The sequence below is a fragment of the Eucalyptus grandis genome, chromosome 7 (assembly GCF_016545825.1).
Source record: "Eucalyptus grandis isolate ANBG69807.140 chromosome 7, ASM1654582v1, whole genome shotgun sequence".
Taxonomy (NCBI): Eukaryota; Viridiplantae; Streptophyta; class Magnoliopsida; order Myrtales; family Myrtaceae; genus Eucalyptus; species Eucalyptus grandis.
In genome coordinates, this window is record NC_052618.1 from 52,435,548 (window position 1) to 52,463,506 (window position 27,959).

The 27,959-nt window shown below is 40.9% G+C and overlaps 5 protein-coding genes across 5 annotated transcripts; 2 read left to right on the top strand and 3 right to left on the bottom strand.

Annotated features, from left to right (window-relative positions):
• Positions 1-1,334: 1,334 nt before the first annotated feature.
• LOC104454138 (acyl-CoA-binding domain-containing protein 4) lies at positions 1,335-9,036 on the top strand. Its single transcript, XM_010068898.3, has 14 exons — positions 1,335-1,589; positions 3,168-3,291; positions 3,433-3,510; positions 3,589-3,696; positions 3,786-3,852; positions 3,934-3,995; positions 4,186-4,325; positions 4,408-4,534; positions 6,298-6,412; positions 6,513-6,601; positions 6,811-6,894; positions 7,773-8,081; positions 8,162-8,221; positions 8,340-9,036. Exons 2-14 carry the CDS (start codon positions 3,175-3,177, stop codon positions 8,517-8,519), a joined length of 1,536 nt encoding a protein of 511 aa, XP_010067200.2. The 5' UTR covers positions 1,335-1,589; positions 3,168-3,174; the 3' UTR covers positions 8,520-9,036.
• A 585-nt stretch (positions 9,037-9,621) lies between these two features.
• Positions 9,622-11,979, bottom strand: LOC104455810 (4-coumarate--CoA ligase-like 5). The gene is given in 5 exon segments (XM_010070539.3): positions 9,622-9,972; positions 10,078-10,180; positions 10,328-10,395; positions 10,571-11,373; positions 11,376-11,979. Coding segments are annotated over 5 exon segments (1,704 nt in total). The 3' UTR covers positions 9,622-9,846.
• An 8,650-nt stretch (positions 11,980-20,629) lies between these two features.
• On the bottom strand, positions 20,630-21,202 carry LOC104430700 (NAC domain containing protein 52). The gene has a single exon (XM_010043429.3). It carries the CDS (start codon positions 21,200-21,202, stop codon positions 20,630-20,632), a length of 573 nt encoding a protein of 190 aa, XP_010041731.1.
• A 1,629-nt stretch (positions 21,203-22,831) lies between these two features.
• Positions 22,832-24,124, top strand: LOC104430702 (acyl-CoA-binding domain-containing protein 4). The gene is made up of 3 exons (XM_010043430.3): positions 22,832-23,179; positions 23,259-23,318; positions 23,437-24,124. Exons 1-3 carry the CDS (start codon positions 22,880-22,882, stop codon positions 23,614-23,616), a joined length of 540 nt encoding a protein of 179 aa, XP_010041732.2. The 5' UTR covers positions 22,832-22,879; the 3' UTR covers positions 23,617-24,124.
• Positions 24,125-25,391: 1,267 nt separating this feature from the next.
• Positions 25,392-27,825, bottom strand: LOC104430703 (4-coumarate--CoA ligase-like 5). Its single transcript, XM_039316356.1, is given in 5 exon segments — positions 25,392-25,714; positions 25,820-25,922; positions 26,046-26,113; positions 26,289-27,568; positions 27,571-27,825. Coding segments are annotated over 5 exon segments (1,704 nt in total). The 5' UTR covers positions 27,698-27,825; the 3' UTR covers positions 25,392-25,588.
• Between the last annotated feature and the right edge of the window lie 134 nt (positions 27,826-27,959).

The window sequence follows — 27,959 nt, forward strand, 5'->3', positions numbered from 1 at the left end:
GGTGGCGCCTCTTCTTTCGATCTCCCCTCCTCCATCCCTTCTTCGGCTCACCACCGATAGTATGAATGCACGCTTGCACGCACCCTTCTCTCCGGAATCGTTATGATTATCTGATTTCGCGTCCCTTGACTCCTCGGGGTCGCTTTTTGTCGATTTCGTTCTGAGTTAACAATGGTGGACCAGTACTCGTGGCACCAAATCGTGTCCTGCGGGAGCTCAGTGGATCATCATACTCGTGGCACCGAAATGTATAACACAACTGTCTATTCCGAAAGCTGGTAAATTACGTCTTGTATCTAAGTCGTAACAATGTGGTTGCACTAGATTGCTAGCGGTTCTTAAGCTTAGGGATGAAAGCACGAAATGTTTTCGGGGCAACTGAATTCGTCTTGATAAGTTTCGACTATTCTTGAAGTTAGTTCCGAACCCATGATGAGGTTTTCAAACGGGTGTATAATAGTTAGACGAGTTCCCTCGAATTTTACTTTATCTCTCTCAAACGAGTGAATGAACTAGTTTGATAAAAGCAATTTATAAGAACTGAAAAATAGTTCAAAATGGTTTGAACGAGAAATAATGGTTTGAATGAACAATACAGAGCTGCTAAACATCGTGAGTGGAAACGAGTGAAAGTGAGAGAGTAAGTTTATGTCCATTATGACCAATGGAGATCTAGTGTGTTTTTATAGATAATCGCTTTGACATCAATTAACATACTTAAATCGACTGATTCACAATATCAATTTGCAAATTGATATGATGGATCACATGCGAGTTACATGCATAGCTGCATTGAGAAAAAAAAAAACTATTACATCACTTATTATACCGATATAGAAATCAATAAATTTATAATATTAATAGGGCGTTCGAGACTCTTTGAGCACTCGACTAATCTCTATCGAAATGTGATGATTTTCTATCTCTTGCACATCGGGTAGATACCTAAAGACACGCGGCTCTGTGCTAGCCCCCTGGGGTGGTTGTGGTCCCGAGAGAAGCCGCAAGCGTGGCGATTCAGTCGCATCGAGGAGGATGAAGATGACAGACCAATCTCAATCACCGTGCGCAATAGAACACAAGTTGCCAGATCAACGGACTCAAGCATGTCAACCGGAACTGAAGTGCCAGTCAGCCCATTGGGCGTTGCTGTCCCAACCAAGTTTCTAGATCCATCTTCATTCATGGGTGGGCCTATCAGGCCATAGCCCAAAGCCTCAGATGGGCCCACACTTCACTTAGACGGGCCTGACTTACCCCCCAACTTGGGCCCACATCGAGAGCCCATATCGCCGCCACGTCAGCGCCAGCTCTCTTCCAGCCAACGAGGCAGCGCTTCGTCGGGCTACTGTACGGTCAGTTTGGTCTGCAAACGCTCTACTCTCTTTCGACATTTCTCCCGAGGTCCGACGGAGCGGAAACAGATCTAACGGTGGTCCTTCGGGCGGTCGCTTCTCCGGAGGCCCCCGCCACCGTTCGATCTACAAGCCGCCGCCGCCGCCGCCGCCTGGATCCGGTTCTCTGCTCGAACCTCGCCGTCGGATTGGCTTCGGCGACCGCGAATTCTCGGACAATTGCTCGGAGTCTCGGTGAGTCTCTTCTTCGAACTTGAGCGGAATGTGTGCGTATCGTATGTGCAGTTTTTCTGCTGTCGGAGTTCGCGAATGATGCCGGGAATGTGCGATCTCCGTCTATTGGGTTGACCGTGACTGCGAGGGGCGTGATGCAATGCAGCGACTGGTCGATCATGCTTTGCTTGGGAATTAATCTGTTCGTCGGAATTCGGAAATTGCTACTTGTTTATATCTGTGTCAACGTGGCCGGTGTTTGGATCGGTGCATTTATGCTCAGTTATAATTGGATCACTCTGGGCGAGTGCTTTGACTGGGTTTGGACGGCCTTAATTAGACGATGAGAGCTCGATCCTGATTCCGAATTGTGGTCTAGTTTTCCAAGAAGAGTCTTTTATCTGAAGGTTGAATTGAATTATGCACTGGACTCTAGATTAAGGTTGAAATCTTGTAAGGTCTGTGTAGGAGCATATGTAGAAAGAATCATGACATAGCATCAATGAATGGATGGATAAATACTCCACATGATGGCATTGATGCTGGGACATGCAACAGAAGCCTGATAACTTCATTTGGGGAGATCACCAAGGAAGAGCCCAAAACTGAGCTCGTCAAGATATCCAATTGTACTCACCTTCGTTCAAAGGCTTAAGCTAATGCTCTTGGGCCAACTAGGATGTATTGCCTACTCCACCCTAACCAAATCCCCAATGTCTGACTTCTTTTGCCTACATTTTCACACGAGCACCTTAACAAATCCCCCTCACGTGTGAGCCAATTGTGTTAGGCTTGGTCCCCCTTAATCTTGGTATCCTTCCACACCAACCTTATCTCGACTTGAGAATCTCCATTTTGGCTTAGCTAAGTTTGGTTCACTCTCCCTTAATCTAGGCATCCTTTTGTAGCAAACCTTATCTTGACTCCAGAATGTCCATTTTGGCTTGGCTAGTTTGTCAAGATGTTGGTGAGGGAAACGTCTACCCTAAGACTCCGCCTCTATTGTCCTCGCCCAACGAAGCTTGGTGAGAAGCTGGGAACACCATCTACCACCTCGAATAGGGAGTTACATAAGAGGTTTTCCTTCATTGAGATATTATCACCAGACACTGATACACATTGTGAGTGGGCCACTAATCTTCCATTGCCACCATTAAGAGAGATCACCAAGAGAGAGCTCACATCCAAGCTTGCCTACATAGCCACCTTCACTCAAAAGTTAGCCAATTAGTTATGGCCCATTTATGATATGTTAACTATTCCACATTACTATACATCCCCAATGTGGACTTCTTTCTCTTGACACCCTCATATGTGCACTTTAATAGTTGATTCCTGTCCGTCTAACTGCTCTATGTAGTTTTTTATGTTGGTGCATGTGTGATTAATAGTTGTTTCTCATTTCTGGACTCCTTTTTACTCAGAGTTACAATATTTGGATGATCATATTTATCTTCTGTAATATGCAATATCTGATTCTTGGAAATTTTAAAAGGATCATGTTAATCTTACCCTATAAGTTGTGACTGCAGTATTTGCATTTTATACAGAATAGTAACATGTTCTGACGTTTGATGCTTTTTCTGTATATGGCTGCAGATATTTTATGGGAACAGAAGAGACAAGAAAAGATATGGATATCGACAGTTGGTGCTTGGATTTGTCATATGACCAGTGGGTACCACTTCCAGTGTCAGGGCAACGGCCATCTGCTCGATACAAGGTAATGGCTAAATACCTTTAGAAATGCAAAATATATATTTATCTTACCTATTATTTTTTCAGTCATCTATTTTATGATCTAGTGCTCTTCTTGTGATCTAATGCCGTATCTTGATAGTTATTGTTATCACGTGTAATATAGCATGCTGCAGCTGTTGTTGATGATAAACTTTACATCATTGGTGGGAGCCGAAATGGTCGATATTTGTCTGATGTTCAGGTACTCCACACGCCATTTCCATCCATCCATATCTGATTGATTATATCTTGTATGTCATGCATTTGGTTACTTTTGTAGGCCTTTGATTTTAAAAGTTTGACATGGTCTAGTGTAAGATTAAAGATGGAACCACAAATTGGTAACTGGTCACCAGAAAATCTACTATCCACCTCAGGTCACACTACGGTAACAGCTCTCTTCATAATCTGTTTATAATCTGATTATTCTTTGTATGGCTTATTGGAAGCCTGATGGTGAATTATGCATTTCGTTAGATCACATGGGGAAACAAACTACTTCTCATTGGTGGACACTCAAAGCATGATTCTGATAGTATGCCAGGTATGCTAATTTGGTTTTAAGATTGTTCTAAAGTTGGAGTTTGGTTTTATACATCTTGAATAGTGCACCATGTTCTTGTAGTGAGGTTCATTGATTTAGAATCACTGCAATGTGGCATTGTGGAGACATCGGGAAAAGCTCCAGTAAGTTATCAACTGCAACTGCTGCAATGGTTTTTGAGTCTTTTCCTAGTTTTTTCTGTTCTTTTTTTGAATATTAAATGGCTTATCCACCTTTAGAGGATGATATTTTCCAGATCATCCAGAATAAGTTTCATCTGCTGTAAATAAGTAACTGAAGTTGGTTTCTGTACATCTTTGGTTTATATTGCAGGCAGCTCGAGGGGGGCACTCTGCATCTCTTGTTGGATCTAAGCTTATAGTCTTTGGTGGAGAAGACAAGAAAAGGCGATTACTAAATGATGTGCACATCCTTGAGTTAGAGACAATGAGCTGGGAACTTCTTGAGGCAACGTAAATGTCTACTCTTGTTGTTGGCTTACACTGTACACTGTTTTTAAAAAAAAAATTACATGGTATCTTTTCATGTTGATAGGCAGACAACTCCAGCTCCCAGATTTGACCACACAGCTGCAGTGCATGGGGATCGCTATCTTGTAGTTTTCGGTGGGTGCTCTCACTCGATCTTCTTCTGTGATCTGCATGTATTGGACTTGCAGACGGTGAGTACTACAATTCAGCAATCAAAATATCTCGGAATTGTCTTTTCTATATCTCTTCATTGAAGTTATCTGTTGATTTGCTGACTACCATTCTCCAGAATAGGATGGTGTAACTTTATTGCTTATGTCTGTTAAAATTACTATACGTTAATGCCGGAGATGCGTATATACCACAGACTATGATGAAAGTTACTGGGTTTATTGAGACGCATAGCTTGCATAGGCGAAGAAGATATGGAGGTGATCTTTGTGGGTTTTAGTCGTTAGAGTATAGCGGAGATAGCTTTGTTTTGTTTTTTTTTTAATATTAGGTGTACTCATTAGTTGTTAGTCGTTGATGACCTCTCCAGAGGTAATTGTTGGAGAAATTTCATAAGGAAATATTGAGGTTGGACCTGCGCACAGTTGAAGTAGTTTTCCACGGACTTAATGTGCTCTTTTTTAAAAAAAAGTGGCAGAATACATATGCATGCGGACTGTAAAAACTCTCTATATCAAGGAACTTGTAATTTGTTATCTGATGTTATTGCCAAGTGTGAAAATTGGGAAATCTCAACAACTAATGGATATCTGCCAAACCAATTAAAATGACAAAACAAGAAAATGAAGACAATTGCTAAACAAAAGAAGAAAATTACGACAGTTGTCAACAAGTAGTACAAATTTTGTGAGAAACTAATAGGATTGTACACTTGATCTCACTTCAGACCTCAAACCTTGGGTACGAACAAGCTCACACATTTTGTGCCACTGCATGTTCTTGTCATCCTTTGGGCATCCGTTATCAAGAAGCCTAACATATTAGGGATCTTTCTTTTGCTGCGTTAAGTTTGAAATTGGAGAATGAACAGAAGTATTTTTTTGGCATTGACGTGGGGTGTGGTGAAATGCCTCTGAAATCTCTTCTTCCCGACTTTATTCTCTTTAGCAATCAACAAGGATGCCATGGCTTCTGACTATATGTCTTTGGAGGGTGGTTTCATTCATTGGAATCCAGTATTCATCCAAAACTTCAGGGATTGGGAGCTTTCCTCAATTTACTCTCATTTAAATCTTCTTTATTAGTTCAAAATTGATGATTTTGGGGATGACCAGCTTACAACGAGAAATTTATTGTTATATCATCTTTGGAAATTTCTCCCCTTGCTCATTCCTCTCTAAAGCAATCTGGCTTGCCCATATACCTTATGGAACCTCCTTCTTCTATTGGATAGTAGCTTAGATTAGGATCCTTGCTGTTGAGAATCTCAGGAAATGGAAAGTCATCCTCATGGATTGGTGTTGCATGTGTAAGCATTATGGCGAATATGTTGATCATCTCTTTCTTCATTTTGACTTTGCTCTTAAGCTTGGAATCATATCCTTAGCTTGTCTAAGATGGCATGCCAAGTCATGCCATCCAGTGTTTTAGCTGATGGAATGGTTATGGTGGAAGCTCAATTTCTAAAAAGTCTTGGAGTGCTGCACCCCTTCGTCTCATGTGGGAAATTTTGAAGGAATACAACAAAAGATTGTTTGAGGGTTTAGAATCTCTGGTTGCTTCTCTTTGTACTCCCTTAATTGGCTTTGGACATCTTGCAGCCTTGTGATGTTTTCCTTTTTTTTTTTTTTTTTTTTGGTCTTTCTTTCTTTCCTTGTGCATTTCTTATTTACTTACCTATCACAAGAATTCCTAAAATTTTGAGGCAATGGATCTATAGAAATAGACGATACACCTTCATTGTATATGACATTTAAATATTCGATATGACAATATATTGCAGAAGGAATGGTCCCGACCTGAAATTCCGGGTGATATGATTGCTCCTCGAGCAGGTCATGCTGCTGTTACCATTGGGGAGAGCTGGTATGTTGTTGGAGGTGGAGATAACAAGAGTGGTATGTAGGACATATTGAACTGAATTGTGGTCATTCTTCTCTGATCCTCCCAAGTCCATGATTAAGCCCTCCAAATTTTTACGTAATGAGGGTTTTGCAGGTTGCTCGGAGACTTTGATGTTAAATATGCCTAAACTTGTCTGGTCAACATTGACAACCGTGAAGGAGAGAGATCCACTTGCTAGTGAGGTCAATATTCTGTTGTTTTTATTTCGTCTTTGTATCCTGTTCCATTTAAATTTGGTAATTCTTTCAAGAAAAGGGAAAAAAAAAAACTTTTCATATTTGGTTTGCCTATATCGTGTATATCTAACACAGCTATCTTCTTGTCATGTGCATTTACAAAATTCTTTCTGGTTACCGTCTGATATACCTATATTTTGTACGCTTGGAAGCAGGGACTTAGTGTTTGCTCGGCGCTTATTACCGGCGAGATATATTTGGTTGCATTTGGTGGCTACAATGGCAAATATCAAAATGAGGTATTGAAGAATATGAATTCTTTAGGTTTAGTTGACTCATGTTGCCTACTCTCGGATGAATTATGATTCAGATTTTACCTTCCCTTCAATTTATCTATGTACAGGATAGTTGTCCAAATGGGTCGTAACGTAATTTTGAGAAATTTTTTAGTATAAATGGGAACTTGAGCAGATCAGTTATACCAATCGTATTATTTTCCCTATTTCTATGGAGTTCTAAGAGATCGAAACATGATGTACATGACATTCTTTTTCCCAGTCAAGTTGTCGTGGAAGTTAGCTGAAATTATGTTACCTGCGGAAAGCAATATAGACCACTGTCTGATCATTTCTTCCTTTTGCTTTTCTCGGTGTGGTTGAGATGTGTGATCATTGTTGTGTTGTTTTTATAGGATGTCTTCTTTTTCTCATGGCCAATTGTCATGAGATTGATAATCTCAGGACTCTATTGGAATGTGTTATATTTTTCTCCAAATTTGTCAAGTTGATGCATTGCCATTGGAATGGGCATTTCCTGTACTTTTCACTTGAAAAGTTATACATGTGGTAGTCCTTGATTCATTTTGCTGTGATAATGGTAGGGATGGAGATGAAATATGTGGCTTTGGTAGGATGGACATAAACTATGATGTTACCAATATGTAGCTTTTTATTTTAAATCACCAGCGTAAAATGGACCTTGGATTTTAAAAATTTACTTACTAAGAACACACCTGTGTTCATGGTTGTTGCATTCCCATGAACAATTTATTTCATAATATATCTTCAAGAAGTGATTCTCTTGCTGCTTAGTTTCATTATTGTTGTTACATGTTGATAGAGATCAAATAGTAACTTCATTTTCCTTCTTGGTTTTCATGTCTTCCCTTTGATGCAAGATTTTTTTCATGAGACCCAAACCAAGAAATTCTTCACGTCCTAAGATATTTCAATCACCAGCTGCAGCTGCTGCTGCAGCTTCTGTTACTGCTGCGTATGCCCTCGCAAAGTCTGAAAAACTGGATTTCTTCGAAACAGAGGAACCGATTAAGTTAGTTGTGAATAAAAAAGATGTATCAGTTGAACTTGATGCGGTTAGGGAGGACAAGAAAGTGATGGAGTTGTCACTTACCGAAGCCAGGCAAGAAAATTCTAGGCTCAGAGAAAAGATAGAAGAAGTCAACAATACCCATGCTGAGCTCTCAAAGGTGTGTCTAGTTTTTGTAAGATGATAACCTCCTCAAAAAGTGATGATGGAAGTCTTTATTTTTTCTGTGTGTTCGTTTAGGAACTTCTTTCCGTCCAAGGTCAATTGGCTTCCGAGAGATCAAGATGCTTCAAACTGGAGGTTCTTCTTCTAACTCTATGCAGTAGCAATATGCATTATCGTCATTTTGTGATAAAACTAAGTTTTGTTGTTCTTTGTGACTTTGCGGCTTATGGTTACCAGTTATGATGATACGCAGGCACAAATAGCGGAATTGCAGAAGGTGTTGGAATCCTTTCACTCAATTGAAAGTGAGGTAGAAGTTCTTCGAAAGCAAAAGTCTGCACTAGAACAGGATATGGAGCATGCTGCAGCTGCCACAAGACAAGGTTCCGGCGGCTTGTTGAGCTGGTTGTCCGGGGCTCCACGAAGTTCATGAAGTCTCAAGGGCTAGTGCTCCAGATTCGGATCATGTTATGACTCATTGTTTGTATGGTATCTTGAGCAACTGCAGTACAACAATACAGAGATCGGATCTTTGCTAGGTCAAGCTCGTAGATGTTCTGAAGATCTGTGGTTTTACATCTACCCAACAATATAAATGGGCAAATCTCAGAGTATTTGGCATTACTGATGGGAGAAATTCCTGAGGGGCTGAAGATGGATGGCCAAGGTTCTAGTCTTCTGCCTTCAGATGATCCCATTCTCGTAAAAATTCATTTGGATGGCATATGAGGTTGCTTTCTTGAATCTTTTTGCTATTCTCTGTTCTGGTGCTACATCTCCCATCTCTGCAATCTGGAAATATATGTTCTCATTACAATCAGGTCCTGTTACTCATTCATTTGAATTGGGAGATTGTCCTTGTTTGTCATGGATTCCCATTTTGTCCTGGATCATGTTGTATTTTGTTGTTCCTTTTGAGAAATTTTACAGATTCACCTACTTGTGATAAACTCAGCATTACAAACGCAGCATAAACCCTCCTAAAATTGTGAGCTGAAATTTTCGTTACGGAGGGTACCTCACCGTGAAATAATGATTCCTTCCCTCCCCCTCCACCCCCGCCCCCGCCGCCGCCCCCCCCCAAAAAAAAAAAAGTTCTGAGCGGGTTTCTTTCTCAGTTCCATGTGATGAATTCATCCAATTGATAATCGAATATCTGAGAAGATTTCACTGCGTTTTGACGGCGACACTAGGTGATTCTCCTACAACTACGGCAAAAATTGAAACGCCAACCACAATACTTTCTCCTTAGCACGTGAGAACTTGCGGTAAGAATGAAATGCTTAGACCTCAGTTTTGCATCTCTTATGTTTTAATGGTCCGATGAAAAGGACGTTATGTCAAGTAAGTCTCGTACACTCTCTTACCATGACATTTGCCGGCTTAACAAAAACCCGAAGTGGAAAACTCTCCTGGGTTAGGAGAGATGCGAATGATGCGGTGCACTGTCTTGCCAAATAGGTTCTCAGGATAATCCTATGCATTTGACTAAAGGAATTTAACTAACAGCCCTAAAAAAAAGCATGATACCCAGATGAAGGAAACTACTTTCATGGACAATAGATGACAGGCAACTAATACTATCGATTGCTATTACTTCGGAAGACAAGAGAGACTTGAAATACTGGATACTTTCGAGCTACATTGCATACTGAACTCCTTATTGGTAAAGCCTCAAGACCGTAGCTAGATCTTGAATAACTACTGGAGTTCTTTCTCTTAATTCAACACACTGGCAATCATCATCTAACTTCATTACTTCACAATCTAGAATTGAGTTGTTGTTGGGTTTGTGAAATCAGCTGCTTCCTCAAGATTTTCCCCGCAGCAGATTTTGGAATGGTGCTGATGAACCCCACCCTTCTCACTTTCTTGTATGGGGCAACCTGCAAATTTTCAATTGAGCACACAGAAAAATCTTACTTTTTGTTCTTTTCTGATGCCGCATATTAATGGGGTGAGGAAGTAGTAGACAGTGACTGATAAGAAACCTGGTCAGCAATGAATCGAATGACTTGATTCTCTGTAAGTTCCGAACCAGATGCTTTAACTACATATGCCATTGGTACTTGTCCTGCTTCCTCATTCTCTAATCTGCATAATATCAGCATTTTGCTTAATCTACATATCATGTACACATAAAGATACATGTTCATGTGTGCAACGTGCGCAGGCATATGTGCGCATGCGCGCGCATGAGAGAGAGAGAGAGAGAGAGAGAGAGAGAGAGAGATGACATACGGTATGACAGCTGCATCAACAATCTGAGGATGGCTGAGTAGTAGAGCTTCCAGTTCTGCAGGAGCAACCTGTAATATCGTATATAGGATCCACGGGTCAGAATGGTTCAATTACTAGATCATTTGAGCATCCTTTCCAATTTTCAGGTCTCATTAAACTAAATTCTGATCTTCCAGAGGTGCACTATCCCTCAGTTTACATGTTAGATCAAACCAAATTGATCAGCCCGATGAGGTAACTAACCTGATAACCGTTGTGCTTGATCAGCTCCTTTATCCTGTCAACAATGTAAAGAAACCCATCTTCATCGAAATAACCGAGATCACCAGTCCTTAACCACCCTTCGGGATCTAGCGTCGCAGTCGTTGCTTCCTCGTTCCACAGATAACCTTTCATTATTGTAGGACTTCTCAGCCACAGCTCTCCCTCCTTGTTACGTGGCAAAGGTGACCCGGTTTCGATATCGACAATTTTGGCCGAGAAGTGTGGTAGCAAACTCCCACAAGATCCAGAATGGGCCTTTGCATCCTCATCCAATGCAAAAAAAGAGGCTGCACCGCATGTTTCGGTTAGCCCATACCCTTGCCTCAGCTCGACCCATGGGAACTTCTCTCGGAACCCATCAGTCACCTCTTTGCTCAGTGGTGCTGCCCCAGAACCCACCGCTCGAAGTGACGAGAGGTCACATTTCATGTTACTGGCGAGCTTCACGAGTGCAAGAATCACTGGGGGCACCGCAGGGATGTTATTGACTCGATGCACTTTAATGACATCGAGCATGGCCTGGAAGTCGAATCTCTGCATCACAACTGTAGTGATTCCTGAGCAGAACAACCCGAGCACGAAGAAAGCAAGCCCATAAATGTGGAACATAGGGATGAAGCATAGGAACACGTCGTCTTGGGACGAGGATGCACTGACTGACCATTTTAGTAGCGAGATGACGGATATCAAGTTCGCATGAGTCAATACGACGCCTTTGCTAGTGCCAGTGGTTCCTGAGGAGTAGAGGACAGCCGCAGTATCCGTTTGAGTCGGCCTTTCTAGGGAAGATCAATTGGGTCGCAGCATTCTATGAGTTCTTCCACAGAAAGCAAAGTGCCATCCGATGTTTTGGTTGTTAGCATAGTAGGAAGCTTGGTTGGTATCAACTTATGTAGCTCTTCCGGTGCACATATTGCCAGCTTAGCTCCGGAATCAGCCACTTGCTTAGCTATTTCCAGTGTGGTATTTAACGGATTAGCTGGAGTGAGAATCGCACCGACCGATAGTATGGCAAGACATATAGTCGGGTAAAGGAGCGAGTTCGGTGCCACCAGGAAGACCACATCACCTTTTCTGACCCCGACTGCATGATACAATCCATAGGCGAGCGATCTGATGGAGCGGTAGAGATGTGCATATGAGATCTGGCAGTTTGTGGCCGCATTAATCAGTGCGATACGCGACTCAGCAAGAGCATGTGGGAATTGCGAGAGCACGCACGAAGCAACGTCGAGGTTAGGATCGGTCAGGATTTTTTGGCGCTCATTAAGTTCGACGAGAGAGTTGAAGATTCCAGTTCTTGGATCGAAACCGCTTGTTCTATGAACAGAGGGGCTGCGTTGTCTTGTTTCTTCTTTGGGAACAGAGCACCCTTCTTCAATTGACATATTTGTACTCCCAACTTGAAGATGGCAAACACTCTCAGAGACTCAGAAATTCTTTTGAAGGCTGTTCTAATGCAGAAGCAGCATATTTGAGCTATCTCAATTGTCTTTTCTGTACGTCGAAATTAAGGTTTGTCATTGTAAACATCGTCGTCCTAGCGACACGATTTGAAAAAAGGACGCTATATGTTATAGCGGTCGGCTAGAGCGTGGGGGCCAAGCCGTTGATTCTTCCAAAAATTTGAGAACATTCTTGTCTGTTGCTTCATGCACCGTTGCCAGTCAGGCAAACAAGAAACCTTTTTTTATTATTATCCTTCGCATGTCGCATGCCTGCGAATCTGCCTTCTGGGGCCCGCCATGGACAGATGTCACCAACCAAATTGAAATCGACGTGGGATTTGATAATGACCTGATCATTTACTGGATAAAGCACCGGTAATTAACGCCTAATCCTCGCGTGAAATATCAAACGCGTGCTGCATATTCTTGAATTGAATATGTCCACTAGTAGGGATCAACTTTTTACTAAAAGATGGGGGTAAGCACGATCCGGGTGGGCTAGTTAAGCAACTAACCTAAGGATTAACCTGCACAGTATTAGTACTTAATTTTTGAGGCCAAGGATTGACTCTATTGAGCTTGAAATCAAGGAATGATTGGTCTAATTTTATGATCAACTCGGGATTAAATGATTATTTATTTTATTTTTTGTATTCATTAAAAGGAAAAATATACTATTTCAAATTATATATTTATCAACAATGCGACATTGAGTAACCAAACTACGAATACTGATATAAGATAATGTAACAATAGAAATTCCACACTTGCTACAAGTAATAAACCACAAAAAATAGCGACGTGAGTGAGATGTTAGAGGTGAGTGTGGTGAGCGCCTATGTGAATGAACTACAGCGAGCGGCAAGGTGAGTGCAAGTGAAGAGAGGTGAATGATGAGATGAGTGAAAAGAGGTGAGCCGCACGCCTTGTGAAGAGTGTTTCTACTTTTTTTGGTCGAATTAGAACTTGATTTCTTTCTAATTCCTAATTTACACAGTAAACTAAATTGCATAAGAAAGAAGAGACCAAAAGAGGAGATACTAGGGTTTCGAGGAGACAAAAACATACATACACACAAATATATATATATATCCGGATTGGATAAACTTCAAACTCCCAGTATCAATGATCAACCCGTATAGTGCAAAATCTAGAGGTTTAGAATCAAGGATACCTGCAAGGATATGATGCGTTATGCAAGGATACCTGCAATCCCGAGAACGAACGAAGGAAGAGCTAGACTGAAAAGGCTGATGAAAGAGTTAGCTGATTATCGGTGGCATGATGGTGATTTAGTATCACATGTGGTCAGGATCAATCAGATGATACAGGAAATCATCTGGAATGGTTATCTCATGCCAGATTTTGAGAAGGTGCCAGTTTTGATAAACACTCTTCCACCTGAATGGCAAGCAGTGTTAGATCGGCTATGGGAGGTCAACGTGGTCCCGGGTTATAGCAGGCTAGTGAAAGCTTTTGTAAGAGAATACTATAGGATTGAGTTGGCCAAAACTTCAACTCTTAGATTGAGCGTCACATGGCGTATAGTAAATGCGCCTTGGTGGCGACATGAAAGCTCTCCAAAAGTTTTTCCATGGTTGGCAAATGTGCCTTCAAATTTTTCAGATATTTTGACTGATAGATTAGAAGGGACTTTCCCTATTTATTTCTTAGATTAGTTTGAGATGTTTTTGAGTGATGAATATCTCTTTCTATGTTGATATTTCTTTTTGGATATATTACTTAGTGTAATTGATTGTTGTATTAGTTGAAAGCATTATTATTTTATTGGTTGTCAATTATCTGTTACTTTCTGTTATTGCTAATTGCTGTGGGTAGTTCATAGAAGTTTTTGTAACTTCATAGAATTTATTTTGCATAAGGCAATTATATTAATAATAGTTTTAAGTTAGGATTTTTGGAGGATGATTGGAAACGTAGTGACCTTTTGATTCTGAAACCTTACTTGAAATTATTCATTGATATGATGGGTCTCATGCAAAGTGGATGCATAAATGATATGCATTAATTATTCGTGCATATATGTCTGATGTGTTCAGATTGATGGATTCAGCAACTAAGAACGTAATTGCTGATGTGAACGGCAACAATGGTGAAATATTGAATATGAAGATTCAATATGTGTTGGAAAAGCAAGAAGCACTAGAAGCTCTTGACCATGTTATGGAAGATCTTGAGGATGTTGTGCGCCACCTTGAGCTGGTAGAGGACTGCTTGACGGCATGTGAGCCGAAAATAGATATTTGCAATGCTGGTTCTAGCTCAGAAAGGGCTTTGAGCTCTAAGCGCAAACGTATTGATTTGTTCAATATGTGGGAATGCAAATGATCAAGTCCTTATTGCAAGAGATCAAGAGTTAACCAACACAAGAGAGGAAAACGTCCTCAAGTGAAGAAAATGTCAAGGGTGAGGTGTTACAATTGTGACAAGAAAGGTCACTATGCTCGCGACTGACGTGAGCCAAAGAAGGTACACACCTCTTGTACATTTGAGAACTTTGCTTATGTGTCAAGTTCTGAATTATTGGCTGAATCCAATCCTTTGTGGACTATAGATTCAGGAGCGACAGACCATGTAGCAAAGGATAGATGATCCTTCGTGGAATTCCGACGAGTAATAACTGGAACTAAGTGGATCTATGTAGGAAATAACTCTAGAGATGAAGTTAAATGGATTGACACTTGCCAATTGAACATGCGTGGTGGACGCGACTTGTTCCTACATGATGATCTATATGCTTCGGAGATTCGTCGAAATTTAAGTGTCTGTTTTGGTGTTGGTTAAGCTTGGTTTTGGTATGAACTTCCATAATAAAGGTGTAGATTTGTGTTTAGATACAAACTACTATGGTTGTGGTCACTTTCTGGATGGTTTTATTGTACTGAATGTTAACTGTGGTGATATCAATATGTTATTCCCTTGTTTCACGTCTTTTACTTCATGTGATAATGATGTGAATGTGTAGCATGCTAGACTTGGTCATATTGGCCAACAACATATGAATAGACTAGCCAAAGAGGGCTTGTTGGGCAATATTGAAAAAGTCGATTTGTCCATATGTAAGCATTGCCTAGAAGGGAAAACGACAAGGAAACCATTTGGAAAAGGTAAAAGAGCTGACGTTCCTCTGCATTTAATCTATTCTGATGTTTGTGGTTCAATGAATGTGAGAGGAAGGCATGTGACTGTTTACTTCATCACTTTTAATAGATGATTATACTCGATTCGGATGTGTCTATTTGATTTCTCATAAATCTGAAGCATAAGTTGTTTCAAAAAGTTTATGAACTTGGAAGAAAATCAATTAAACAAGAAAATAAAAGTATTGAGATCCGATCGAGGTCGAGAATATTTATCTGATGAGTTCAGAAAATTAATGTGATGAAAAGGAATAGAATTACAGTTGTCTATTCCATATACTCCTCAACAAAATGGTGTTGCAGAGAGAAGAAACAGAACCCTACTGGAAATGGTTAGGTCCATGATGGCGCATGCTAACTTACATATCACTTTTTGGAGTGATGCGTTGTTAACTGCTGCATATATACTTAACCGGGTGCCTTCCAAATCAGTTAGTTCCACCCCATATGAGTTATGGACAGGTAGAAAATCGGACTTAAGTTTTCTTAAGTTATGGGGTTGTGCTGCCTATACTCATGAATCCTCTCACAAGTTTGAAAAATTGGGTCCTAAAGGAAAGTATAGTATTTTAATGAGATACTCCTAACACTCGAAAGGGTATGTGTTCATAAGTGAGCAGGAAAGTGAGAGTATAACTGAATTTGAATCACGTGATGTCACATTCTTAGTGCATGAATTTCCTAAGAATGGCGAAATAAGGGAAGATTACCCCTATTTGAAACCTTGGATCAAGATAATGATATTAGTGGAGTTCGTCCAAGTGGGAGTAATATGAGAAGTGATGAATTGAATTTAATTCATTCTTAATTGCAACCACATGATGAGACAACGTCATTATCTAATCATAGTGGGAGCATTATGGGGAATGATGTGCTAAGTGTACAATTTTCCATACGGCGAACAAGTCGCCAGAGTATTCCCCATCGACGTTTTGACATTGAAGGAGAAACTTTTATGATTGCTCCACAAGATGAGGATGAGCCAAGAAATATTAATGAGGCTCTGAATTGCCCTAATAAGGAAAAATGGATTCATGCAATGGAAGAGGAAATTGAGTCAATGAAATCAAACCAAGTCTGGAAACTGGTTGATCTTCCAAAATGACACAAAGCTATTGGGAACAAGTGGGTTCTCAAAATAAAGTGAAAGGCTGATGGCTCGATAGAAAGGCATAAGGCTCGCCTTGTGGCGAAGGGGTATAATCAACATGAAGGAATTGATTATGAAGATACATTTTCTCCTGTAGTGAGATTTACCTCGATTCGCATTATTCTGGCAATAGTGGCTAGTATGGATATTAAGTTACATCAAATGGATGTAAAGACTGCTTTCCTCAATGGAGAATTAGAGGAAGAAACATATATGGAACAACCTGCTGGTTTCATAGTGAAAGGCCAAGAAGAAAAGGTATGTCGACTTTTGAGATCGATATATGGCCTTAAGCAGTCGTCAAGACAATGGTATATACGATTTCATAATACCATAATGGCATATGATTTTACAATGATAGATGATGATCATTATGTATATATCAAAAGATCCAATGATCAAATTGTGATCATATCATTATATGTTGATGATATACTAATTGCCGGAAACAATATGGAACTTGTCAATATTGTCAAGAGTTGGTTGTCTTCCAATTTTGAATTGAAGGATATGGGATTGTAAACCCATAGACACTCCTATTGCAAAAGGTGAAGGATTGAGCCATAGACTGTGTCCAAGGACTCCACAAGAGAAGGAACAAATGAAACATGTTCCTTATGCTAGTGCTGTTGGGAGCTTGATGTACGCTATGATGTGTACAAGACTTGACATATGTTATGCAGTTGGAATGGTGAGTAGATACCAATCCAACCCAGGTCCAGCACAATGGAAAGTCGTTAAGAGAATACTGAGGTATCTAAAGGGAACTGCTGATTATACGCTGAGTTATTAAGGAAATGATCTGCGACTCTAAGGCTATTTTGATGCTAATTGGGGAGGAGATTTAGATGAAAGAAAATCTACCTCTGGGTTTGTTTTCTTACCGAATAATGGCACCATATGTTAGAGTAGTAAGAAACAAAAGTGTATAGCCTTGCCCACGATGGAAACTGAGTTCGTGGCATTATCAGCAGCAATATAAGAAGATGTTTGGCTTAAGAGATTTTTTGAATCATTTAGGTGTTATTGGAAGTGCTGTAGATTCATTGTTAGTTAACTGTGATAGCCAAGCAACAAAAGCGTACGCCAAAGATCCAAAATATCATGGCAAGACCAAACCTATAGATACCAAGTATAACTTTTGTCAAGGATATGATTGCACGAAAAGATGTGAACTTATAGTACATGTTACGCATATAATGGTAGCAGATCCTATGACAGAGCCAAAACCTAGAGATGTGTTTTGTGGCCATGTAAAATCTCTAGGATTGCGTAGAGTCTGATGTACTGGATTGTAATTTCCATGAAGCGTTCACATTTGATGAATATGTGTTTTTCATCATTAATGCCTATGTATCTTTGTTTGATTTTTATGCATCTTAATACTTAGTGTATTATTTTAAGTTGAGAAAGTTTCTTACCGAATAATGGCACAATATGTTGGAGTAGTAAGAAACAAAAGTGTATAGCCTTGCCCACGATGGAAACTGAGTTCGTGGCATTATCAGCAGCAATATAAGAAGATGTTTGGCTTAAGAGATTTTTTGGATCATTTAGGTGTTATTGGAAGTGCTGTAGATTTATTGTTAGTTAACTGTGATAGCCAAGCAACAAAAGCGTACGCCAAAGATCCAAAATATCATGGCAAGACCAAACCTATAGATACCAAGTATAACTTTTGTCAATGATATGATTGCACGAAAAGATGTGAACTTACAGTACATGTTACGCATATAATGGTAGCAGATCCTATGACAGAGCCAAAACCTAGAGATGTGTTTTGTGGCCATGTAAAATCTCTAGGATTGCGTAGAGTCTGATGTACTGGATTGTAATTTCCATGAAGCGTTCACATTTGATGAATATGTGTTTTTCATCATTAATGCCTATGTATCTTTGTTTGATTTTTATGCATCTTAATACTTAGTGTATTATTTTAAGTTGAGAAAGTATGTCGGACAGATATAAGATTAGCCCACTCACACGGGTAATCGCATATATTTACTGTGTGATAAATAGAGATGAGACTATTTTTAAGCTTATTATCTAGGTGATAATCGAGAGCTCAAGCTTAAAATACGTATGTCGCTTTAACTGGGTGTTAAGATGAGGACATAATACTTACTATGTCCGAAAGTAAAATAACCCATATATTTTACTTTATCTGTCTATGATGCCAGATGTGAGTTCTGATGAATTTTGTGAATGAGTAGATACGTGAACTCAAGTTAGACATTGGGTATATCTGAACTATCATCTGTATGGTATTGAAGGTGTAGACATACGCTCCATGGGAAAGGAGTTATTACCGTAATACGTATTTCATACTACGTATGCATGAGACGACCAATAAGAGTGGCAAAAGTTTGATCTCAACTTTTATGTCGTGTAAGACTCTTGAGGAAAAGAGTTCCTCAATTTTTTAGTCCCCTCAGACTCTTACTTATTCTCAAGATTTCTATTTAGTGTTTGCTATCTTAGGATGTTGCCAATGGTCATGAGTTTGATTCGATCTAATGGGGCATTTCTAGAAAAGCAAGCTGAACTGAAATTGAGAGTTTGAAGGGAAGAGGAAGATCGAATTTGAAGAATCACATTGTAGTTTTTGTATTCACCGGTTAACTAATTATGACTGTCTTTGTGATAATCATAATTGTGAATACAATATATATATATCATTTTTCAAAAGAGATCAAGAGAGATATAAATGTGATCAATCGATTTGGGGTACTGCATACTAAATCTATTCGGAGTATGATGCCCATTATGAGCTGCTATATATTCCTAACAGATGTATGGCAACGAGCTCTCAAAGTATGCTGGTCGCACGGATTATTCACCGGTATGAATGTTGAAAAGAGGTAAAGAGAATCCTGTTCAACCCACCATGTGCGAGTGGGAGATGATGGTTTTAATTGGTGATGGGCTTAAGGCCCGTCCGCCTATACTGGGCCCAAAAGGCCCGGCCCACGGGAATAGGGCCCGTGGATAGGAGAATGTATAAAAGGGAGGAGAGAGAGAGATGATACCGTTTTGTTGAAAACAGAAAAGGTACGTACGTTTTCCTCTCCCTCTCTCCCTCTAAAAGGAACAGTAAGCACAAGGCCACTTCCTTCTCCCCTTCCAAGGCGAATTGACATCATCGGACCAGAATTTCTTCCTTACTCTTCGGCATTGGTGTATAATCTGTGGTTAACAAGGTACGCTTGAATCCGTGGTGTGCTTTACGATTGGTGATACGTGTTTTTCTGGGCTTCGTCTTCCGCATTGCTTTAGGGGTTCGATTTAGTGTCGAATCCGGTTTTTCGGGGATCCGTTATTTCCCAACAGCTGGGTTGGGTTGGACTGATGCTTACCGCTACTCGAAAACACATGAAACAAGCAGATGGAAGGGCATTGACCAGATATTGGAACACCAGTAGGAAGCTACTTCCTCCAATTTGATATCCCTTAAGAGGCGTGATTTTGTTGTTCTTGGACGAAGAACACATTGGTTCAGATCGGATCTCCTAAGATGCACAAAGAGGACTCACCGTGCCACGAGCCCGTCATAGCATGAGATCCACTTCACACCAAGCTCTCAGTGCCAATGCCGAGCAGCATCGATTTTCTCCGTCACATCACTCTTCAGGATCACAAGCAAACTCAAGTCAGCTCGTACGTCTAGAACCCGATGAAACTTCTGGGCACAGTTGCTTTAACAGGCTACAGATAGTAGATGAAAAGGATTTAGCTTCATCCAATCGACACAAGATAATACATTAACCAATGCTACGAAGAGTGACGCTAGAACTTAACTAGTTGGCTTTCAATTTCACACCTAAAAAACCGTAAACAGGACGATAAAGGAAGACCTGTGGACATCAATCCACTCGAACGGCAAGCAATGAACCGAGTAACTCAATGCAACATCATCAGTTAGAACGCCAAACTCATAACCTCCATTGGTATCCCCGGAAGTAGCAACGGCTCCATATAAATAAATCATGTGCGACCCCATAACAAAAGGATTGCTCAAGAGATCAATCAGGTGCTGCTTCCCAAATTAACATAATAGAAGGGGGAATAGGCCCGAATCATTGTCTATCTGGTTCAAAGTATTTTTTAGTTCAAGACAGACAAGGGACACAGACAGGCAGAAACACTACAACTACGACGACTTACAAGGTACATCGAACAAGTGGACTTCTGAAGGCCACCGATAGACAACAGTACAACAACCAGGAAGAAGGAAGAGGTGAAAAGGCAAAGCTACAACATCAAAGCCATCGAGCAGCAACTAAGCATCTTGAACCTTCCGCTTCAGCTTCTCATTCTCCTTTGTCAGATGCTCGACTTTGGATTGAAGAACATTAGCCATCGACCGGATGCTCAACATTTCAAGCCTTAATGTTTCCCTCTCAATGGATACCTTATAAATCTCCTCTTGTAAACTGTGGATGAAGTCTAAGCATTCGGGAGGCGCTGTTGCATTGAGATTGGCGGGGGCAAAAGTCGAGAGAGGAAGACGGGGTTTTTCTTTTATTTCAAGTGATTTCATTAAAGAATACTCCACCAATGTTGATAATCCACATGTCAAATTCATAGCCGACCTTGCTGTCGTAATGGTAGATGAAGAAGGACCTTCGGTTTTCTTGGGTGAATTTTCCGAACCCGTTGAATCAATTGAGTTCAAATCAATATCTCTCCTTCGTTTGTAATGAAGAAGAGGTGCAGTTTCCCTGTTAGTTGGACATATTGCAGACGGGTCATCTACAGTCTCACCCATTGTTTCACTCTTGCAAACAGCCAGAAGGCACTGGGTCTTAGTTGGAAGTTCATTACGGCAAACGGGAGGCACATGAGACGGCATTTCCTGCGGTAATCAAGTGACATATTATAAGCGCTCACATAGAAACTCTTCAGATTGCTTATTGATTTAACAGTTGAACAGTCTTTAATCTAGCTTCATGTAAGATTTAATTGTATCATCCCCACAAGTATACGAGGCTTATTAGGGCGTTACAAGCAGGGCCCATCCACCATGACAAACAGGCTGAACCGACCTGGCAGTTTGATTCCAGCCCGTGACTCTTATATCTAGCTCCCACAGGGTCCTAGTACTGGAAGGTTTTTCTTCTGACCTTCAGAGTCACCACTTCAAACCAGGAAGCAAACCCCACCACCCCCACCACCCCCCCCAATTGAACCACTGGTTCTCTCTCATTTATCAAATAATATTTAGAATAAGAATTATTAAAATGATGAGGGAAAAAGCCACAGGAAACTCCAAACTATGCCTACTATAACGGGCTAATTCCCCCCCCCCCCCCTCCCCAAAAAAATTCAAACTTTAGATCCAATCTCAAATCTACCATGAACTTTTTTTCTAAAAAAAACCCAAACTTTAGATTTATTCTCAAATCTAACCTGAACTTTTTTTTTTTTGTCTTATAAAAAATCAAAACTTTAAGTTTAGTCCCAAATCTGTCTCGTACTTTTCTTTTGTTTCAGAAAAATCTCAAACTATAGGTCCAATCCCAAAACTACCCCAATTTTTTTTTTTTCAAATCATCAATTTTTACTCTAGTCCTATATTTGCCCCCGTTAGCCCTCTGTCCAAGTTCCCTAATTTGGTGGCTAAAATGGCAAATGTCAAAATGAGGTATTGGAGAATATGAATTCTTTAGGTTTAGTTGACTCATGTTGCCTACCCTCGGATGACATATGATGCAGATTTTACCTTCCCTTCAATTTATCTATGTACAGGATAGTTGTCCAAATGGGTCGTAACGTAATTTTGAGAAATTTTTGAGTATAAATGGGAACTTGAGCAGATCAGTTATACCAATCGTATTATTTTCCCTATTTCTATGGAGTTCTAAGAGATCGAAACATGATGTACATGACATTCTTTTTCCCAGTCAAGTTATTGTGGAAGTTGGCTGAAATTATGTTACTTGCGGAAAGCAATATAGACTGCTGTCTGATCATTTCTTCTTTTTGCTTTTCTCGGTGTGGTTGAGATGTGTGATCGTTGTTGTGTTGTTTCTGTAGGATGTCTTCTTTTTCTCATGGCCACTTGTCATGAGATTGATAATCTCAGGACTCTATTGGAACGTGTTATATTTTTCTCCAAATTTGTCAAGTTGATGCATTGCCATTGGAATGGGCATTTCCTGTACTTTTCACTTGAAAAGTTATACATGCGGTAGTCCTTGATTCATTTTGCTGTGATAATGGTAGGGATGGAGATGAAATATGTGGCTTTGGTAGGATGGACATAAACTATGATGTTACCAATACGTAGCTTTTTATTTTAAATCACCAGCGTAAAATGGACCTTGGATTTTAAAAATTTACTTACTAAGAACACACCTGTGTTCATGGTTGTTGCATTCCCGTGAACAATTTAATTCATAATATAGCTTCAAGAAGTGATTCTCTTGCTGCTTAGTTTCACTGTTGTTTTACATGTTGATACAGATCGAATAGTAACTCATTTTCCTTCTTGGTTTTCATGTCTTCCCTTTGATGCAAGATTTTTTTCATGAGACCCAAACCAAGAAATTCTTCACGTCCTAAGATATTTCAATCACCAGCTGCAGCTGCTGCTGCAGCTTCTGTTACTGCTGCGTATGCCCTCGCAAAGTCTGAAAAACTGGATTTCTCCGAAACAGAGGAACCGATTAAGTTAGTTGTGAATAAAAAAGATGTATCAGTTGAACTTGATGCGGTTAGGGAGGACAAGAAAGTGATGGAGTTGTCACTTACCGAAGCCAGGCAAGAAAATTCTAGGCTCAGAGAAAAGATAGAAGAAGTCAACAATACCCATGCTGAGCTCTCAAAGGTGTGTCTAGTTTTTGTAAGATGATAACCTCCTCAAAAGTGATGATGGAAGTCTTTGTTTTTTCTGTGTGTTCGTTTAGGAACTTCTTTCCGTCCAAGGTCAATTGGCTTCTGAGAGATCAAGATGCTTCAAACTGGAGGTTCTTCTTCTAACTCTATGCAGTAGCAATATGCATTATCGTCATTTTGTGATAAAACTAAGTTTTGTTGTTCTTTGTGACTTTGCGGCTTATGGTTACCAGTTATGATGATACGCAGGCACAAATAGCGGAATTGCAGAAGGTGTTGGAATCCTTTCACTCAATTGAAAGTGAGGTAGAAGTTCTTCGAAAGCAAAAGTCTGCACTAGAACAGGATATGGAGCATGCTGCAGCTGCCACAAGACAAGGTTCCGGCGGCTTGTTGAGCTGGTTGTCCGGGGCTCCACGAAGTTCATGAAGTCTCAAGGGGCTAGTGCTCCAGATTCGGATCATGTTATGACTCATTGTTTGTATGGTATCTTGAGCAACTGCAGTACAACAATACAGAGATCGGATCTTTGCTAGGTCAAGCTCGTAGATGTTCTGAAGATCTGTGGTTTTTACATCTACCCAACAATATAAATGGGCAAATCTCAGAGTATTTGGCATTACTGATGGGAGAAATTCCTGAGGGGCTGAAGATGGATGGCCAAGGTTCTAGTCTTCTGCCTTCAGATGATCCCATTCTCGTAAAAATTCATTTGGATGGCATATGAGGTTGCTTTCTGGAATCTTTTTGCTGTTCTCTGTTCTGGTGCTACATCTCCCATCTCTGCAATCTGGAAATATATGTTCTCATTACAATCAGATCCAGTGACTCATTCATTTGAATTGGGAGATTGTCCTTGTTTGTCATGGATTCCCGTTTTGTCCTGGATCATGCTGTATTTTGTTGTTCCTTTCGAGAAATTTTACAGATTCACCTACTTGTGATAAACTCAGCATTACAGACGCAGCATAAACCCTCCTAAAATTGTGACCTGAAATTTTCGTTACGGAGGGTACCTCACCGTGATATAATGATTCCTCCCCCCCAAATAAAATAAAATAAAAAATAAAAAAATGTTCTGAGCGGGTTTCTTTCTCAGTTCCTTGCCACGAATTCATCCAATTGATAATCAAATATATGAGAAGATTTCAATGCGTTTTGACGGTGGCACTAGGTGATTCTCCTACAACTACGGCAAAAATTGAAACGCCAACCACAGTACTCTCTCCTTAGCACTTGAGAACTTGTAGTAAGAATGAAATGCTTAGACCTCAGTTTTGCATCTCTTATGTTTTAATGGTCCGATGAAAAGGAGTTATGTCAAGTAAGGGCCCGTTTGGTTCGGCTTTTGGGGAATGCATTTGCAGTAATGCAAATACCTTTGGGTAAATGGGGTTTTCCGAAATGCAAATATCGTTTGGTAAAATTTGCATTGAAAAACAATTTTGGCCAAAATACCGTTTGGTAAAATTTGCATTTGTAATTAACTTTTATTAAATTAAAAAAACAAAAATACACTTTTTTTTTTTTTTTTGAAATCCGCCACCGGACCGCCGGATCCGGCGGTCGGATCGCCGGATCCGCGGTCCCGGATGGCCGGATCGGCCTCCGAGGGTCGCCGGGTCGCACGACCCCGGCGACGGCCGCCTGAGGTCTGGTGACGGTCGCCGGGGTCAGGCGACCCTCAGGCGGCGGTCGCCGGCGTGCACAACTCCCTTGGCCGGCGGTTGTCGGCCTCCGTGCGGTGGTTTTCCTCGCGGATGAACAGTAATCGCGAAGTGAATAGTAACCGGAACTTGTATTCCGGAAATGCAAGTTTCCAAAGGACCTCTGGACCTCCTTTGGCCTAAGGGCCCTTAGATCCCTTTGGAGATGCAATTGCATCTTGCCAAAGTCGCTCAAAAACTCGAACCAAACGCATTTGCATTTGGCTAAGGGACTTTAGAGTCCAAATGCTCATCTCCAAAGCTGAACCAAACAGGGCCTAAGTCTCGTACACTCTCTTACCATGATATTTGCCGGCTTAACAGAAACCCGAAGTGGAAAACTCTCCTGGGTTAGGAGAGATGCGAATGATGCGGCGCACTGTCTTACCAAATAGGTTCTGAGGATAATCCTATGCATTTAACTAAAGGGATTTAACTAACAGTCCTAAAAAAAAGCATGATACCCAGATGAAGGAAACTAGTTTCATGGACAATAGATGACAGACAACTAATAGTTATCGATTGCTATTACTTCGGAAGACAAGAGAGACTTGAAATACTGGATACTTTCGAGCTACATTGCATACTGAACTCCTTATTGGTAAAGCCTCAAGACCGTAGCTAGATCTTGAATAACTACTGGAGTTCTTTCTCTTAATTCAACACACTGGCAATCATCATCTAACTTCATTACTTCACAATCTAGAATTGAGTTGTTGTTGGGTTTGTGAAATCAGCTGCTTCCTCAAGATTTTCCCCGCAGCAGATTTTGGAATGGTGCTGATGAACCCCACCCTTCTCACTTTCTTGTATGGCGCAACCTGCAAATTTTCAATTGAACACACAGAAAAATCTTACTTTTTGTTCTTTTCTGATGCCGCATATTATTGGGGTGAGGAAGTAGTAGACAGTGACAGATAAGAAACCTGGTCAGCAATGAATCGAATGACTTGGTTCTCAGTAAGTTCCGAACCGGATGCTTTAACTACATATGCCATTGGTACTTGTCCTGCTTCCTCATTCTCTAATCTGCATAATATCAGCATTTTGCTTAATCTACATATCATGTACACATAAAGATACATGTTCATGTGTGCAACGTGCGCAGCCATATGTGCGCGTGCGCAAGAGAGAGAGAGAGAGATGACATACGGTATGACAGCTGCATCAACAATCTGAGGATGGCTGAGTAGTAGAGCTTCCAGTTCTGCAGGAGCAACCTGTAATATCGTATATAGGATCCACGGGTCAGAATGGTTCAATTACTAGATCATTTGAGCATCCTTTCCAATTTTCAGGTCTCATTAAACTAAATTCTTATCTTCCAGAGGTGCACTATCCCTCAGTTTACATGTTAGATCAAACCAAATTGATCAGCCCGATGAGGTAACTAACCTGATAACCATTGTGCTTGATCAGCTCCTTTATCCTGTCAACAATGTAAAGAAACCCATCTTCATCGAAATAACCGAGATCACCGGTCCTCAACCACCCTTCAGGATCTAGCATCGCAGTCGTTGCTTCCTCGTTCTGCAGATAACCTTTCATTATTGTAGGACTTCTCAGCCACAGCTCTCCCTCCTTGTTAGGTGGCAAAGGTGACCCGGTTTCGATATCGACAATTTTGGCCGAGAAGTGTGGTAGCAAACTCCCACAAGATCCAGGATGGGCCTTTGCATCCTCATCCAATGCAAAAACAGAGGCTGCACCGCATGTTTCGGTTAGCCCATACGCTTGCCTCAGCTCGATCCATGGGAACTTCTCTCGGAACCCATCAGTCACCTCTTTGCTCAGTGGTGCTGCCCCAGAACCCACTCTTCGAAGTGACGAGAGGTCACATTTCATGTTACTGGCGTGCTTCACGAGTGCAAGAATCACTGGGGGCACCGCAGGGATGTAGTTGACTCGATGCACTTTAATGACATCGAGCATGGCCTGGAAGTCGAATCTCTGCATCACAACTGTAGTGATTCCTGAGCAGAACAACCCGAGCACGAAGAAAGCAAGCCCATAAATGTGGAACATAGGGATGAAGCATAGGAACACGTCGTCTTGGGACGAGGATGCACTGACTGACCATTTTAGTAGCGAGATGACGGATATCAAGTTCGCATGAGTCAATACGACGCCTTTGCTAGTGCCAGTGGTTCCTGAGGAGTAGAGGACAGCCGCAGTATCCGTTTGAGTCGGCCTTTCTAGGGGAAGATCAATTGGGTCGCAGCATTCTATGAGTTCTTCCACAGAAAGCAAAGTGCCATCCGATGTTTTGGTTGTTAGCATAGTAGGAAGCTTGGTTGGTATCAACTTATGTAGCTCTTCCGGTGCACATATTGCCAGCTTAGCTCCGGAATCAGCCACTTGCTTAGCTATTTCCAGTGTGGTATTTAACGGATTAGCTGGAGTGAGAATCGCACCGACCGATAGTATGGCAAGACATATAGTCGGGTAAAGGAGCGAGTTCGGTGCCACCAGGAAGACCACATCGCCTTTTCTGACCCCGACTGCATGATACAATCCATAGGCGAGCGATCTGATGGAGCGGTAGAGATGTGCATATGAGATCTGGCAGTTTGTGGCCGCATCAATCAGTGCGATACGCGACTCAGCAAGAGCATGTGGGAATTGCGAGAGCACGCACGAAGCAACGTCGAGGTTAGGATCGGTCAGGATTTTTGGCGCTCATTAAGTTCGACGAGAGAGTTGAAGATTCCAGTTCTTGGATCGAAACCGCTTGTTCTATGAACAGAGGGGCTGCGTCGTCTTGTTTCTTCTTTGGGAACAGAGCACCCTTCTTCAATTGACATATTTGTACTCCCAACTTGAAGATGGCAAACACTCTCAGAGGCTCAGAAATTCTTTTGGAGGCTGTTCTAATGCAGAAGCAGCATATTTGAGCTATCTCAATTGTTTTTTCTGTACGTCGAAATTAAGGTTTGTCATTGTAAACATCGTCGTCCTAGCGACACGATTTGAGAAAAGGACGTTATATGTTATAGCGGCCGGCTAGAGCGTGACGACCAAGCCGTTGATTCTTCAAAAAATTTGAGAAGATTCTTGTCTGTTGCT

Coding starts and splice junctions, on each gene's coding strand:
- LOC104430700 (XM_010043429.3), bottom strand. CDS start 21,202: ATGCCGTCTCATGTGCCTCCCGTTTGCCGTAATGAACTTCCAACTAAG.
- LOC104454138 (XM_010068898.3), top strand. CDS start 3,175: ATGGGAACAGAAGAGACAAGAAAAGATATGGATATCGACAGTTGGTGC. Junction 3,996..4,185: donor AGACATCGGGAAAAGCTCCA/GTAAGTTATCAA, acceptor TTTATATTGCAG/GCAGCTCGAGGGGGGCACTC. Junction 8,222..8,339: donor CAAGATGCTTCAAACTGGAG/GTTCTTCTTCTA, acceptor GATGATACGCAG/GCACAAATAGCGGAATTGCA.
- LOC104430702 (XM_010043430.3), top strand. CDS start 22,880: ATGAGACCCAAACCAAGAAATTCTTCACGTCCTAAGATATTTCAATCA. Junction 23,180..23,258: donor CCCATGCTGAGCTCTCAAAG/GTGTGTCTAGTT, acceptor GTGTTCGTTTAG/GAACTTCTTTCCGTCCAAGG. Junction 23,319..23,436: donor CAAGATGCTTCAAACTGGAG/GTTCTTCTTCTA, acceptor GATGATACGCAG/GCACAAATAGCGGAATTGCA.